General features: G+C 40.7%; 2 protein-coding genes across 3 annotated transcripts; one reads left to right on the forward strand and one right to left on the reverse strand.

Annotated features, from left to right (window-relative positions):
• Positions 1-13,565, forward strand: TAF5 (TATA-box binding protein associated factor 5; the record flags this gene model as incomplete). The annotated part of the gene is made up of 11 exons (XM_026851513.1): positions 1-421; positions 1,615-1,855; positions 3,085-3,400; positions 4,048-4,211; positions 4,684-4,819; positions 5,334-5,454; positions 6,417-6,546; positions 7,597-7,761; positions 8,667-8,844; positions 8,983-9,160; positions 10,455-13,565. Coding segments are annotated over 11 exons (2,268 nt in total), but the record flags the coding sequence as incomplete, so codon positions are not given.
• Positions 12,730-16,830, reverse strand: ATP5MD (ATP synthase membrane subunit DAPIT). 2 transcript variants are annotated; one of them, XM_026850993.1, is made up of 4 exons: positions 16,704-16,830; positions 14,786-14,883; positions 14,598-14,693; positions 12,730-13,706 (listed from the first exon to the last, which is right to left on the reverse strand). In XM_026850993.1, the coding sequence occupies exons 2-3, from the start codon at positions 14,870-14,872 to the stop codon at positions 14,601-14,603; spliced, it is 180 nt and encodes a 59-aa protein (XP_026706794.1). In that variant the 5' UTR covers positions 14,873-14,883; positions 16,704-16,830; the 3' UTR covers positions 12,730-13,706; positions 14,598-14,600. The 2 variants fall into 2 exon arrangements, with proteins under 2 accessions (XP_026706794.1, XP_026706795.1); XM_026850994.1 differs by having other exon boundaries at positions 12,730-13,709.
• Positions 16,831-16,852: the final 22 nt, after the last annotated feature.

Raw genomic sequence — 16,852 nt, forward strand, 5'->3', positions numbered from 1 at the left:
CCTCCAGCCGCCGCCGCCGCTCCCCCGGCTGCGGCGGCGGAGGGGGAGGCAGTGGGGAGTGGTGGGGAGGCGGTGCCCCCTAAGCCTGCGGCACCGGGCCCGGCCGCCTCCCCGGCGGCGCTGGACCGGCAGACGCTCGTGGCCGTGCTGCAGTTCCTGCGGCGCAGCAACCTCCGCGAGTCTGAGGAGATCCTGCGCCGGGAAGCCCGCCTGCTCGGCGATGACCTGGGTGCTGCTGCCCTCAGCCCCGCCGGCGCCGGGCTTCTGGGAGCCCCGGGCAGCGATGCGGACTCCGCCGGCGGCGAGGCACTGCTCAGCCGGGTCACCGCTGCTGCCGCCATCGCCATAGGAGGCAGCGTCGCCACTGTCGCTTCTTCCAGCCCCGGGGTGGCGGCAGTTGCCGCCGTGCCGCCGGGGAAAGGTGGGGCCCGCTCGGGGACTGCGGGGTCACTGCCCGGGGTGGGTGGCTGCCCTCTCCCGGCGAGACCCCCGGGGACTGGGGCCTCTCGCAGCCCTGGGGGCTTTCCGTGCTGCTGGGGCACAAGGGCTGGTGTCAGGTCGTGCCTCTCTTGGGGTGGCCCTCCCTGGGGCAGGAGGCGAGAGTCTACCCCGACCTTCTAAGGGGACTCCTGGGTGCGTTATTCCCTCCTACAACTCAGGAAGAGATCAGGATCTCCTGGGGGTTCCCCCGCCCCCTCCTCCCCCCGATCAAGGGACCAAGTATCCCTCGTATTTGCAAGGAGCACTGTCAAAGGGAGAGGTGCTTCCCCTTGTCGAATGACAGCATAGCAGGAGGCTGAAGGCTTCCTTTATAGTTAGAGATGATGGCTCAAGATGTGGCCACAGGGATGAGAATGGAGGCCTGATGTACAGGCTGCATTTTGAAGAAAAGAGCCATAGGATACTTGTAGAGGACGCTTTATACATTTCTGAATCGAGTTGCTGGGTACTTGAGAAGTCCTTTGAATAATTCGAGTCTTAAGTATTTTTAATTGTGGAGCAGCTCTGCAGAATACTATCATTCAGGAACTGATATGTCTGTATTCCAGCGAATATATAGTGTAAAGTCAGCTTGTTTTCTGCTATCACCTGGTACGATTGTTTTTATATAAAAGACAAAACAATGAAAATATTTAATGACTGCTATATAGAACAGAGCTCTCAAGGGTAATGGTTGTGTAGTGGTCTTGGCGAATTGTTCACTCGAACTTAATTTGTTTGTTTGCTAGAACCAAAATAATTATAGTGGATATATCTTACAGGCTTAGAAAGATTTTACTCCTCATTTGAGGGTTTCTAGCCTTAGCAGTAAAGATAACTTTGTTGCTGTTAGTGGCTTCTTCCTTTACATTTACAATCCTAGCTGAATTAGGCACTATGTTAAATAGGTAACTTGGTGGGGAAAGTGCAAAAAATGGCTGAAGGTATTGGGAGAATTGGCCACTGGACTGATTGGAGAGGATGTGCTACCCTCCTCTCAATTGTCATTTGAAGTTAGTGCTGAATAAGCACAAGACTTACCTTACCAGTGGAGTTGTTAGCCGCTGTATATTTGCTAGCTCTTTCAGGCAGTCTTACAAGCTCTTCTATTGTTATATGCTAATATTTTTGCAGTTGGAGGCGGCGTTGTTGTGGAAGATCAGCCAGATGTGAGTGCAGTATTGTCTGCCTACAATCAACAGGGAGATCCGACACTGTATGAGGAATACTACAGTGGATTAAAACACTTCATTGAGTGTTCCCTGGACTGTCATCGAGCGGAATTGTCTCAGCTGTTTTATCCTCTCTTTGTGCACATGTACTTGGAATTGGTCTACAATCAACATGAGAGTGAAGCAAAGTCTTTTTTTGAAAGGTAATTTATTTTCATTTGTGTATTTGCATATTTTGTGTTTGCTACTTTGATTAAATCTGTAAGCTCTAGTAGCATAGGTGTGTGTGTATATATGTATGTGTGTATATATGTATGTGTGTATATATGTATGTGTGTATATATGTATGTGTGTATATATGTATGTGTGTATAGTATGTGTGTATATATGTATGTGTGTATATATGTATATATATAAAATTTTTCTTCTCTAGCGTTGAAGAGACTTGGCATCTGAAGTAACGGTGCCATGGATTACATTAAATCCTTTTCCAGTCTCCCATATTAGAAAGATGTGCTTATAAACTATCCATGGGCAGATTTTGAACAATGTTTATGGTGAGCTGATGGGCTCCTTGCTGCGAAGGTATCCATCAAGAGATGCTGCTTCTTTAGGGGAAAAGACTGTGGGGTCATTTTTTAGCACTGGAAAATTACTCTCAGATGCCAAAGTATTTGCTAATATCATATCATGTATATTCAAAATCTTCAAATGACATTGAATTAATTAATTTATGCCTATTCTATAATTTTCTGTGCTCATATTATGTTTTACTTCTTTATCATTTGAGCAGAAAATTAAATTTCTTTTCTGGATTCAGAACAGTTACAAAATATTTCAGTCCAAAAGGATAACTTTGTCTCTTTCCAATATGATCAGCAAACATGGTTCCCAGTTAAAATGTTCTCTGCCACAACTATTTCATAGTATGGTTTGAGTAAAAATAGAAAATTCTAGACATATGTTAGCCATTACATAATGCAAGTGGAGAGTGAGAAATATACACTGGGAAATGTGCATATTCACATAATGAATTAGATATAAATTCATCCAGGTAGCCTTGCATAATAAAAAATGCCATGTACTTTATGATACCACAAAATAAGGTTTTGCTTCTGTAAATAAACATGTTAGTGTAACTGTTTACTTCAGGCGAGAACCCTTTGGGTGTATGAAATTCTGTGAGGTTCCATTTGTGTGTTCTCTTCACTTTGGTTTTTTTAACTGTTGACTGCTCTTACTGTATGCAGTAAGTCACTGGTGTATCTTCCCCAGGGTGAAATTTGTTTCAGGAGAAAAAGAATTCCATATGTATTCAGTAGCTTCCAAAAGGTCCTTGCATATTTGTTTCATGTTAATGTAAATAAGTGTGCACTTAGGAAATAATGTTTCTGTAATAAATCTTTTATCATATCTTAAATGGTTTCAATAGATTTCATGGGGATCAGGAGTGCTACTACCAGGATGACCTGCGTGTATTATCTAGCTTAACCAAAAAAGAGCATATGAAAGGTAACGAGACCATGCTGGATTTCCGAACAAGCAAGTTTGTGCTGCGTATTTCCCGTGACTCTTACCAGCTCTTGAAGAGGCATCTTCAGGAAAAGCAGAACAATCAGATCTGGAACATTGTTCAGGAACATCTTTACATTGATATCTTTGATGGAATGCCTCGCAGTAAACAACAGATAGATGCTATGGTTGGAAGCTTGGCTGGGGAGGCAAAACGAGAGGCTAATAAAGCAAAGGTAGGGGACAAAGGTTGTTGCACTTTTATAATTCTCCCTACTTTTTCAGGAAATACCTCTGTTATAGGCTGACAGTTGTCACTTGAGATCTTAAAAGACATCATGAACAGAACAAAGGAAGAGAACTGTACAAATAGTTGTTGGCAGGAGTAGAGATCAAGGTCTGTCGCTGTCTAGTAGAAGAAACTGTTGAACCTCTTTGGGAGACAACCTTGTATTCAGCCCACAGAACAAAACTTAAACTAACCTGTTAATTACTGTGGTTTTAAAGTGGACACCTGACTTTGGCTCCCTCTTTTGTACAACAGATGTGATTCTTACATACTGCTAGTTATTATTGCAAGGGCTGTGTAGATCTTGACAGTGTAGTACCACAGTGCTCTACAGATAAATTATGTAAGCTGTAGGGATTCTGCTTTAAGGAAGTTCTGAGAGAGAGTACAAGATCAGTTGCTGGGTAAAACAGCAGAACATGTATGACGTTTGTTACGAGCTAACTAGTAATGCATGCAGTAATATTAAACACAGTTTTAAAGGGGCAGCTCTATTGCTTGGACGATTATGTTGAAAAGTTCCCATTAAAAAAATTACTTGTCAGTAAGAACAGTGATTACTGTTTTGTCTCACATGTGTTTTACGGTTTGCAGGTTTTCTTTGGCTTATTGAAAGAACCAGAGTTTGATGTGCCTTTGGATGATGAAGATGAAGAAGGAGAAAATGAGGAAGGAAAGCCAAAGAAGAAAAAACCTAAAAAAGATAGTGTAGGGTCAAAAAGTAAAAAACAAGACCCTAATGCTCCTCCCCAAAACAGGTATCAAGGGAACAATGTATAGAGAAGTCTGGTTAAATCCAGTCTTATCATGTCATGTGAACAGCAATTCAAATTAGACATTTTTAGCATTTTGGCCATTTCAGCTGTACACAGCTTTAGCTGTAAGACTTCTAAGTGAGGTAGTGGAAAGCTTGGCATATAACCTTCTGTCTTTGCCCTTCAAGTCAATCTAGATTTCCTTTGATAAAATTTTACTCAGTTACTTAGTAATCTTTTCTGGTCATATTCAATTGTTTATCTCGTTCCATTGCCTGTCTGAAATTCCTAAAGCTACTGGCTCTTTTTCTCATTGGCTAATCTTTTACATAGTCTTCCATTTTTTTCTAATTCTTGTTTCATATTTGAATATTGAGGTATAGGGTTGCATGCAAAGGTTTCACTCTTTGTTTAGATTAGCATTATGGAAGGTGTTTTTAGTTTATAGTTTAGTAAAAATGTGTGCTTCTTGTAGAATTCCTCTGCCTGAACTGAAAGACTCTGACAAGCTGGATAAAGTAATGAATATGAAGGAAGCTGCAAGGCGTGTGCGTCTTGGTCCAGAGTGCCTGCCCTCCATCTGTTTCTACACGTTCCTTAATGCTTACCAGGTTGGTAAAAGAAGAGTTTGGGTAAAATGGAAAAGGGAATCAAAATTATAAACATCACTCTTAATAAAGAGAGAAGACTTAAAGCATTGGCAACAGTTATTGGAATATTTGGAGTAAACATTGCAGAGTTTATGTTCCCAAATGTTCAAAATTCTCTTTAAAGACTCCTTAAACTATATAATTTCCATGTTCCTTGGTTTTGCACTGATTTTGCCATAATGGCTTTGTTTGCTTTTCCTGTGAGTCCCTAACTGTATTCTACAGAATATGGTAGATGTTTTGCACCAAAATACTGAAGAATGGTACTGTTTTGTCACTATTGGCTGTGCTTTATCCATGTAGCTTTATTTTTAATGGTGCAAGAATTTGTGTGTTTACATCTATCCTAGAATAATTCCCTCTTATTTTTGTAAATAAGTCAAATTTAATTTTCTTATTAGTACTTAGGATTTTGTACTATTTGAAATGCATCATGAAAAGATCAAAATGTTACTAATGGATCTTTTATGTATAGGGTCTGACTGCAGTGGATATTACAGATGACTCTAGCATGATTGTAGGAGGCTTTGCTGACTCCACTGTCAGAGTGTGGTCTGTGACTCCGAAAAAGCTACGTAGTGTGAAAACAGCAGCAGGTAATGAAGACAATAACACTTAATATGAGCATGCATAACTTGTGACAGCTGCGTTTTGTGTGAACAAAGATGTCGGTGGCAGGAGAATTGTTTTCAGCAGTCAGATGCTTTCATTTTGAAGAAAAAATATGTGCACAGATGTATGATCACAGCTTACATACAATCAGTAGAAACATCTTTAAAGGAATGAGAAATCTGGTTGTGTACACCTGCTGTGAGGTAGTCAGTGCATGGAGCTTGGAGCTAGCCATAACTAGCATGGAACTAGCCATCTTGCTTCTTAACTGGATGGTAGCTACTGGGTATAGTAGACAGCTGGGTTTAGGTGATCTAGGGGAGAGACTAGAGATACCCTGGGGGAAATTATAGGAGGGACCTCTGACAGAGGTGGAGGAAAATGTCCTGTAAAGAACCAGGCTTCTTTAATTCTGCTGTTTATGTAATGATGTGTTGCGGTTGAAGCTGAATACCATGCAAATGTTTCTTAATCTTGATATGTAACTGAGATGTGGTCATGATGTTCAGCAAACAGTAGCCTACAGACTAAAAGTTATTTTAAGTTGTGCATAGTGTGCAGCTGTCAAAACATGTCTGCAAAGCATGTTTGTGGCATATTAACTTCCTGAGAAAAGGTGCAAAAATTTGGCATCTCTGTCCAGAAGATGTGTTTGGAGACAAAACAATATATGTATGAAAAATAAGACATCAGGATTAATTTATTTTAGCTCAGTGAAGACTTAAGAAAGAGTGAATATTTATGTAAAGCATTATTTTCACCTTTTAAAATGGTAAAAAATATTTTAAATGCCATTGTATATTTCAGACTTAATTCCCAGATACTTTTGTCACATTGACATTATACTTGCCTCTTTTAGAGATAATATTATTTGTTTTCCTGTTCATGGCATTTATCTTTGGACTTCTGACAGTTATGATGATACATAAACTTTGAAATATTGCAGACCTCAGTCTCATCGACAAAGAATCAGATGATGTCTTGGAAAGGATCATGGATGAGAAAACAGCAAGTGAGTTGAAGATTTTATATGGTCACAGTGGACCTGTCTATGGCACCAGCTTCAGTCCCGATAGGTAAAATAAGTTTACAAGCTAACAAGCTTGTTTGTCTTAATTGTATGCTACTGAATGCAAACATGTTCTTAATGCAGCTTTTTCTGTAAGGTTAAAGCAATTCTTGTTTATACACCTTATAAGAAACTGTGTGCAAGTGTAAGTGTATTATGCTCAGGGTGCTGGGCACTGTCAGCTGTTACTGAAATCAACTGGAGCTGAGGATGCCAGCACCTTTTTTGAGGTTTAGGACTTAGATGACAAAATAGACCATCTTTTCTGCAAACTGTAGTTTAAGTTGGGTTTTAACTAATGGGATTGTAGAGAGGAAAAATACTGCAGGATTGATTTAACTTTCAAAATGTAAAACCAGACAGAGTAGCGTATCATTGAACTTCTTCAGGTTTCTCATATTCTACTGAGACCTAATTTTCAAAATGTATGGAATAGTATCTTTAAAATAATTATGAATTAACAGTTTTAAAGCTCTTAATTAACTCATAATTGTATGAGAGTCTGGACAGTAGAATGGAAGTTTAGATGTCTAAAGTTTTGCTTTTCACATAAAAACACAGCTTAGAAGGAAACTTTGTATGGAACATGAATATAGAGTCTATAATTATGAACTGAGAATGTGAACGTGATATGAGTTCTCTTTTAGGGAATCCTGAAATTTTGTTTAGAGTTATATTAAAAGATTTTAATATTTTTCATAGCAGTTTACTAGTGATTTTTTTCATATAACTGGAATTCCTGAGAAGACCAGCTCTGTGGGGGTGTTGTTTGTTTGTTTGTTTTCCCCTCACTTCAGTATTGCTATGAGTGTCATCAGAATTAGTCTTCAACATCCATTTGTCTCTCTTTTTTGCATAAGGGCCTAGGACTGGATTATGCTTGAATTGGTTGTTGCTGCTTACCACACCAAAATGCTGATTTATATGTGACATGCTAAACAGATGCTGTTCAGTGGACAGTTTTTCTTACCATAGACATCTTGCAGTGTTTATGCATTGGTTATACAGTCTGTGTGTAAATTTGGTATGTAAAATGCTATACTTTCTTCTGTGACAGGAACTATCTGTTGTCTTGTTCTGAGGATGGCACTGTCAGATTGTGGAGTCTCCAAACATTCACGTGTTTGGTGGGATATAAAGGACACAACTATCCAGTATGGGATACACAATTCTCTCCTTATGGTTATTACTTTGTGTCAGGGGGACATGACAGAGTGGCTCGGTAAGAAATTGGATAGGATTTTACTTGCTTGGGTCAATTTGTGGTGGATTAACTTTGAAAGCGATTAGCTGATATACTATAGCCCACCCTATTACTGGAAATAAATTTTATTTCATAACAGTTAACATACTGAACAAATGTTTTCATGTTGGGTTATTTTTCTATTCAACACACATCAGATTATCTCATGACTAAAGAGATGGTGTCCTCTTATGTGACCATCTGACTAGAAGTATTCTCTTGCAGTTGTTTAACAACTTGACAGAATATTCTTTATTTTTCCTTTCTGAAAAGTATACTTTTCCAAAGTAGATCCTGCTAATTTAGTAAACTGACCAGTAAGAAACCACTGCATAATTATTTCTTTATTTCTTACTGTGCAACAGATCATTGAGTCATGGAATGGTTTGGCTTGGAAGGGACCTTTAAAGTTCATCTAATCCAACCCCCCTGCCATGAGCAGGGACATCTTCAACTGGATCATGTTGCTCAGAGCCCGGTCCAGCCTAACCTTGAATGTTTGCAGAGCTGGGGTATCTACCACCTCTCTGGGAAACATGTTCCAGTGTTTTCACCACCCTCATTGTAAAAAATTTCCTCTTTATATCTAGTCTAAATCTACCCATTTTTAGTTTAAAACTATTACCCCTGGTCCTATCACAACAGGCCCTGGCTAAAAAGTCTGTCCCCATCTTAATGAGCTCCCTTCAAGTAGTGGAGGGCTGCAATAAGGTCTCCATGGAGCCTTCTCCAGGCTGAACATCCCCAACTCCCTCAGCCTGTCCTCATAGGAGAGGTGTTCCATTTCTCTGATCATTTTTGGGCCCTCCTCTGGACCCCCTCTAATAGGCACAGATAATGTACTTCATTAGAGTTCTTTTTATTAATAAAGCTTTTCTTTTCAGGCTGTGGGCAACGGATCACTACCAGCCTTTACGGATATTTGCTGGCCACCTTGCTGATGTGACGTGTACCCGATTTCATCCAAACTCCAACTATATTGCCACGGGTTCAGCAGACAGGACTATACGGCTCTGGGATGTTTTGAATGGGAATTGTGTAAGAATATTCACTGGACATAAGGTAAAGGCATATCACTCAGAGTGAAAGTGATTTCAGTTTCTGTTATGTGATTCTGAAGTAGTGTTGAATATGGCTTGACTGGCTGAACATGAGTAGATTTAACTGACTTGTTTGGTCCCCCTCAAATGTCTGTTCTAGGGACCAATTCATTCACTGGCATTTTCTCCGAATGGACGATTCCTGGCTACTGGAGCAACAGATGGAAGAGTTCTGCTGTGGGATATTGGACATGGCTTGATGGTTGGCGAATTGAAAGGGCACACTGACACTATCTACGCGCTCAGATTCAGTAGAGATGGGGAGATTTTAGCATCAGGTAAAATTCACTAGAAACAGTGAAGTTTCCATTGTCCTCCATAAGTCTGAAGAGGAATGATGTAACTGGTTCCTTAAATTGAGGAAGACTAAGTAGAATCACTTGTTTAGTGAAAGCAGCAGCTTAAAACTGCTCGTACAAGCCAAGGACTACACGGACTGTGCAGCATGACCCCTTGCTCTCCCAGGAGCTGAAGGAAAGGTGTCATACAGGCAGATAGTGAAGGCTGGGATCTGTGTACAGTGCTGGTGGTGCAATCTGAGGTTAAAAGTAACTCTAGAGCAGAAAAGAAGTGGCTGACTGGAGAGGTGCAAGATGCTGGAATGGGAGTGGGACATGCAGCAGGACTAAAGAGAGGAAGAGATGGAAAGGAAGATGAGTTATCCACACCCTTACTATTTATTTCTTCATGGTAGATTTTTGATACAGAAATGTGCATGTAATATTAACAATCAGGTCTATGAGCAGCAGAACTTGTGAGCCTGCTTGTTTTTCCTGCCTGTGCACATGGATTCTCTGGTACCTAATATAGCAGAGCTCCTTTGCCAGCTTTCCCTTCACAAAGGCACAAAGTTTTGTCTCTCTTTGTTTAGTGAACTGCTTTCTCAAAAAGTATAGCAATTTAATGAATTTGAAACATGTTCTGTCAACTGGTTGAAATTAGCCAACAAGTTACTGACAGGAGAAATGATGGACAGACTGTAATTACATCAGAGTAATTTCCTTATGAAACCAGGCTAGGAATATTCTAGATTTACTTAGTAGCACATTCCTACATGTAGTGCAGAGAGAATCCTTGGTGAGCCACTACCACAGGATTGAAAGCTAACAGACACAGTACAGGTTTGATCCAGCCCACTTGGTGGTTACTTTATCTACCAACACTCTGGTGAAAGCACAGGCCACTAGGCCTACAAAACTCTGCTGTTTTCTCTGTATCAAACAAATAACTTTTTATTTTGTGACTTAAAATTATAAACATTTCCTGAAATTGGCATCTAGCCCACTGGGTGGTCCTGCCTTTCCAGTGCTAGGTGATATAATCCAAACCCAAGTGTTTTGAGAGAGTAGTACTTTGTGCCTCATCCACAGGGCGATCAGGTTAGAGTACAGGAAAGCTGAAATCCTGCTAAGTTTAATGTCTGCATTCAGTATGTCAGAGGCTTGTTAAAGTCATGTCCTCATCCTGCAAGGTTAGGAGCAAACCTGCTTTTTGATCTTGAATTTCTAACTTGCTCCCCAGTAATTTTTCTATTTAAAAAAGACTTCAAACTGTTGTTCTTTTGTTCTTTAGGTTCAATGGATAACACAGTGCGTCTGTGGGATGCTGTGAAGGCTTTTGAAGATTTAGAAACTGATGACTTTACTACAGCCACTGGACATATAAATTTGCCTGAAAACTCACAGGACTTATTACTGGGTACATACATGACCAAATCAACCCCAGTTGTACACCTCCATTTCACACGCAGAAACTTGCTGTTGGCTGCAGGAGCCTACAGTTCACAGTAAATGGGGAAGCACTAGAACTGACTGTGCCAAGTCATTGCAGTAGTGACCTCAGGATGTGAGACGAGGAGGAATGTCTTGTACAGGTGGATCCCACTAGTTGCAGGAAAAACAGAACTGTGTAAACTAATGCAAGCAGTGGTTTTCAATTCTGCTATTTCATATTTATCCACAGTTTGAAAATGCTGGAGATTGACAAGACATCATGACTGTAAAAGAAGGAATTGTTCATGGTGCTTTTGATAACCAAAAAAAAAAAAAAAAAAAAAAAAAAAAAAAAAAAAAAAAAATTACTGTCTCCTCTGAGATGGTATTGACCTCTGCTGAAACTTGTGGAAAGTTAACAGTGTTGGTATGTGTTCTCAAATGATTTTTATTTTTTTTTAAAGCACTTAATTTATGGTTAGCAAATGTTTAATCCATCTCAAACACAAGCAAAACTGTTCAGTTTCAGAAAAGAAGAATGTTGTTTAATCCACTATAGCCTGGGCTGGGCAACAGGTATGGTGAGAGTATCACAGCAACAAACAGGGCATTGAAAGAGTTGGTCCTACAGGCAGAGGCTTGTGCGGAACTCTCAGGAAGTTACACGCCTGGGTTTTATGCATCCAAGTACTAAGTCCTGAAAAGATTTCAAACTCCTGTGTTCTTCTGCGGTATCAGAAACACAGATCTTGTTATTCTGTTTTCACAGGCAGCCAATGCTGGAAGTGTTATAAGCAACCAAAAGTGCAGTGTGAACTTTACTTTCATACTTGGGGGAGGAGGGGGGGGTGAGGGGGTAGTAAGGATTGAGGCACAACTTAAATACCCACTATTAAAAAAGCAGGCTTAAACCTTTTTACATTGTATTAGATCTAAAAGAACTTTTAAAACTTCTTCTGCATAAGGTTTAATATGTCAAAATTAAAAACTAGCCAAGAAATTGAAACATAGTGCAGAGTAAAAGGATTAATCAGTCCTAAGTGTATTATCAGTTTGCTTTTGAAAGGCCAGCTTATCTGCTGAAGTGAGTCTCTATCCACAAAAAACTGTACCCCAGTCAGTCCTCTTCAACAACCAATAAACTTCAGTGCTTTATTTCTGAGGAAGAGTAAAACATGCAGAACACTGGGAAGTATAACTTTTTTCTGGGTCTTCGACCAGAAAACACCACCAAAGGACAGGCCAGTTTGGTGTGGTTTTGGCTTTATTTTGGGGGTTTTGTCCTTTTTTCTTGAAATATCTTACAAGCTGTATACAGGGAACTCTGTTTTGTGTTTCTTGTTACTTTTTAGTAAGGGCTTGGACACCTGAACAATCTGCTGGCTCTAGTGAAAATAAAATCAAGACTTTACATTTCTAAGGTAAAGTAAACAGAGAACTACCTCCCCTCTCATCCTTCTCTGAATCTAACTCTTGGAGTAAAGGTATATTACAGGCATTATACATCAAAATAGAGTGGAAAATTCATTAGGAAGCTCATGTGGAAATTTAAAGCAAAGTGTTTAAACTAAATTATTATAGATTTTTTTTTTACATAATGGTACTTCAACAGAATTTCCTAGTTCTCAAGATGACCAGTTGGATTTAAATACAATTATGGTGAATCAAACAAGTCACCTAAAACAAAACATGTAGACTTCTGACAGTTTAAAGAAAACACTGCCACTTTCTGCCTTTGTATTTTGTACAGTTTTGTACTTTTGATATTATAATAAATACTAAAACCACATAGTTTGTGTCTATCTGTTACAAGAAGGTATTTTCTTCCCATCATGGCTGCAATGGAAGCAAGAGCAGTGTTTGTACCTGTGAGTGTTCTCCTAGGAGAAACAAAGTCATTCAGAAACAGTTAGGTGGATGACTACCCCTTTCATGTAGAACTTGTTCTAAGGGTAGGTGATGGTTCTAGGTAATTAGATCTATTTACACTGTTACAACACTCATTAGTCATCTGGAAAGTTGTATACATCAACTCATGAGAGGAAAACGATTGTATTTATTCCGACAGCCCAGCATGTACAAATAACTTTAAGAATACATGCACTCGAGTGAGCACAACACCCCTGTAATTTCTCTTTTTCCCGCAACCGTGCCTACCTCCTGCTGCCCTCAGTTGGGGAAGTACATTTGCATGCTTTAGCATCAGAAGTCCCAGGTTCAACCCCTGCTGCTGGCACCCCTCCAAGAAACAGGGTGCTGTACAATCACATCCACACAGTAGCACTAATGTGACATCTAAGGAAGGTGCCGATTTTTAATTGAGATATAGAAAGACACCGTGGAGGACATGATAGACAAGTTTCAGTGTTGGGCAGGGAGGGGGCTGCATATATCTAACTGTGGTAGGAACATATCATTTATTAAGAGACTATGTCCAGGAAAAATAAGCACTGAACTACTCAAGTCACTGTTTATGAACATGCAGTTATGAGAGCTTAATATCAGCAAAGTAAGCCATTTTCTTTCTGGAAGTTACCTCTGCAAGAGAGGCCAGTAACAGAAAAAGCTCAAATACCATCATTTGATCAATCTATTTTGGGAGGTTTTTCATCAAAACCAGATGGGTTCTGTGCAAAATGCAGACAGAAGTTTAATCTGCATTGCAGTAATAGTAATGAAGAAGTCACTGTCTCCATGTAAGCTACTAGCTCGGAAAGCAAAAAAAAAAGGAGTAACTAGGTAACCGCAAACCACTATGACATGGAAGCGTGGAGATGGCTCTGATCAGCTCTTAAGCTCTGGGCCAGTATTATTGTCCTGCTGCTGACATCTTTCCTAGGTTACCACTAGGTGCTCAGAACACTTTAGGATGTGTTATAACAGCAGAAGAGTTTAGTTAAGATAGTAGTGACAGAAAACAGCTACTCCATCATCACTACAAATAACTATTTTTGACAGAGGAAAAAAAAAAGCAAAGTGCCACAGTTTATGCTTTTTTGCACCATTTCATATTTCAAAAAACCCAAAGTAATTGCTTTTATTTTATTAGCCACAACAGGTCATCAGCTTGCATTACAATGACACAGATTGGAGGTTCAGACACGCCAGCAACCTGCTGAGAGAAAAGAAACATAGCAAGTCTTGCACAGCAGTACTATTAACCAAGCATCCCCCTTCACCAAGCCCAAACAATTTTACTCATGAGCAGGCAAATTTCAGTACACCCAGGAAGAAATGACTGATGTCCCTTTAGCACACAACAATGGTGCTCAAGATTATTTTCTTCTACTCCTTTTTGCAGACTATGAGGACAGCCTACAGGTTTTTCCAAAATGCCATTTCAGTGGCAATTTTGTATTTGAAAGTGACTCTAGAATTTTATAACACTTGGTTGTTGCTTTACAAGAACAAGTCCAATCACTTCCATATAGTCCTTGCATAATCAGGTGTAACTACAATACATACAGTTTCACTGTACGGTGCTTCTTTGTTCAAAGTAAGGTTTTCACTACATTAATCTCTGCTTGGAATTCTGGAATACAACTAAGAAATAAGGCCTCAAGACTACTTTGTTATTATTTCAATAACCTATAAGGGAACAGTTACCCCTATTTTACAGAAAAAGGGCAGACCAGAGGCACCTAATAGTTGTAGGCAAAGCCTGATGTACCTAGATGCGACATCCTTCCATTCCTCTTTCCTTTCTTACTCTTCCTCTCTGCATGCTGTCCCAAATACCATTTACCATGTCAGAACAAAAAAAAAAGAATACTGGTATCCCTATTTTCTGCATCCCCCTTTAACAACTTACTTCATTCAGAACACCCCCAAACAAGCTGATGCAATAGCTTAGCTGAGGTTTAAAACAACAAATACAAAGTTCATGTGCCTGTCTTTTTCTTTCTCTCTGTAATTACATGGTATTGCAACTTGTCCTCTGTCACTCTTTCTTCCTGGGCTGTCATTGGAACATTTTGGTCTCAGAAGAAAACCAGCCACTTACCGTTTACTTATCTGCCACAGCAGGAGTTTTCTTTTTAGGTCTAAGCTTGAAATACAAGATGATCATTGCAATACCCGTGTACGTTGCTATTACATACTGAAAAACATAGAAGTTAAGTTTAGTTTCAGTCTAAAACCCAGAAAACACCATTATACTAGACTACAAAAGTTAATATACATAATACATACATTCCTCCTGCCTGTGATGGTATAGGAATTGAAGTATTTCTGAAATCCAGTGAACTGGTGTTGAGATCCCGAGTCATGGCCAGCCATGGCTGCTTGTCCTAACAAAATCAGACAGGATCAATAGAAAAGTCAAAGTAATCTCTACATTGAATTTAGTAATTTCATTATCAGCTATTAAATCTGCTTTCAGGACATTCAACAGACAATGAATACACATAAGGAGCAGGCACACTCAGAGCACTGTATCTTAAGGTACAAAACAGGTGACATGGGAGCAGATAAGCAAATGTGGGGTTCTGAGGGGAAGAACATTTATGATTTTCAGAATTCATTCAACCAAGTTTAAATATGGGAAAAAAAAAAAAAAAGGCAGGAGAGTAAAAGGGAAAATTCTTGAAAGCACTTATAAGTAAGTCAGGAGCCAGTCCTTCCTACATAGCCATTCAACGCAGGCAAATTTCTACCAATTAATTTTTCAGGAATCTGCAGTACCTAATAAAGATAAATTTTCACTAATTCAGCTAAGAAACAGCTTCAATTACATACTCAAGAACTTGGTGACAAGATTAAGACTAGACCACTACTCAATTCTGTGATTCAAAATGCCACAACTTTTACACCATATTAGAGTGAAAGTATTGTTAATAAGCATTGCCCTGCTCTTGGCTGCACATTTCTATTGCATCTTGCCCACCTTGGTATTCACAGATCTAGGTAAAAATATACTTCCCCCCTCCCTTTCTGTTATTTTTCAGTTAGATCAGCAAGTTACTTGAACTAGCTACAAAGTCTCAGAAGGTCTTTCCCAGAAAAAACAAAAGCACTTAGTACAGGAGGGCACACTTCCGAGTTTTGTCTGTGTCTGGACCAAAGTTTCAGATCTGCTATAAGAAGTTCATTAACACTAAAGCCTGACATGGCTACAGTAGCATAATTGCACATTCACTGAATGGTTGCAGTTGGTTCTCTGGAGATTGCACGTTCCAACCCCAAGCTGCTCAAAGCAGGGGCAGCTACAGCAGGTCACTCAGGAACACATCCAGTAAGACTTTTTAACATCTTCAGAGATGAAAACTCCACAACTGCTCTGGGGAAGCTGTTCCAGTATTTGATCACCCTTGCAATAAGAGGGGTTTTCTTTTTAATGTTTAGAGATATATTTTTGTTATATTTAAAAGTCTTATATTTAGAACAAACACTTGCTGTTTATTTTGTAACTCACCCCAAAAGAAGCACACACGCCATTACAGCTACCTACCAAACCAGGCAGATGCTGTAGCCATGCAGGTGCTACATTCATTAACACAGCTCTTATGCAAATCCAATCTAGTAATGCATCGCTGGTGTATAATCCAGTGTAACTGTAACTGGATTGACTACGATTAAAAATCTTAATGAATCAAGCCCCCAAAACATTTGCCGCACATGACTTGGAAAGCCAAGGTCACGTTTTCTTATGCCTGACCTATGCAAAAGCCTGGGGAGAAGAGTCAGTGCGTCCTTCCGAGGACGACTGTGAGCCCACACATCACAATACACGTCTTCTTTTTCGGAAGAGCCCGCTGCCCTTGCCCAGTGGCGACCCGCCCCGCCTGCTGCCCTGACACCAGGCGCCATCGGCTGCCGCGCTAGCCCCACCCCATACAAAAGCCAGCCCCATCTCTGCGGCGCAGACAGCTGCGACCCCGGGGCTCCCTCGCCTCAGCTCACGGCGAGCCGAAGGAAAGGACGCCGCGGCGCCTGGTACTCAGAGAGAAGCGACGCCGCGGCTGAAGGTCGCGGGCGCCCCAGGGGACAGCCGCGGCTCGGCGCCACAGAGAGTCGCTCTCCCGCTCAGCGGTGCAGCCCTACAGGAGGAGGCGCGGGCCACGGTCTGCAGCCGGGACACGCACCCTCCCTCGCAGACGCACCGGAATACCTCAGCCACCGCCGACCCGCCGCCGCTCTCCGTCCTTCGCCAGTGCCCTCCCACAAAATGGCGGCCGCCGAGCGCCGCGCGCAGCCACCGCGGGCCGCGCCGATTGGCTGCACAGCCCAGAGAGCGGGTTCTCCCCGCCCCCTTCCTTC

This window comes from Athene cunicularia (genome assembly GCF_003259725.1).
Source record: "Athene cunicularia isolate RWA chromosome 6 unlocalized genomic scaffold, athCun1 chr6_part1, whole genome shotgun sequence".
NCBI classification, from domain to species: Eukaryota; Metazoa; Chordata; class Aves; order Strigiformes; family Strigidae; genus Athene; species Athene cunicularia.

Excerpts from the sequence above, each read along its gene's own strand:
- ATP5MD (XM_026850993.1), bottom strand. The coding sequence starts at position 14,872 with ATGGCTGGCCATGACTCGGGATCTCAACACCAGTTCACTGGATTTCAG. Across the intron at positions 14,694-14,785 it reads CCATCACAGGCAGGAGGAAT|TATGTAATAGCAACGTACAC; the intron begins GTATGTATTATG and ends TATGTTTTTCAG.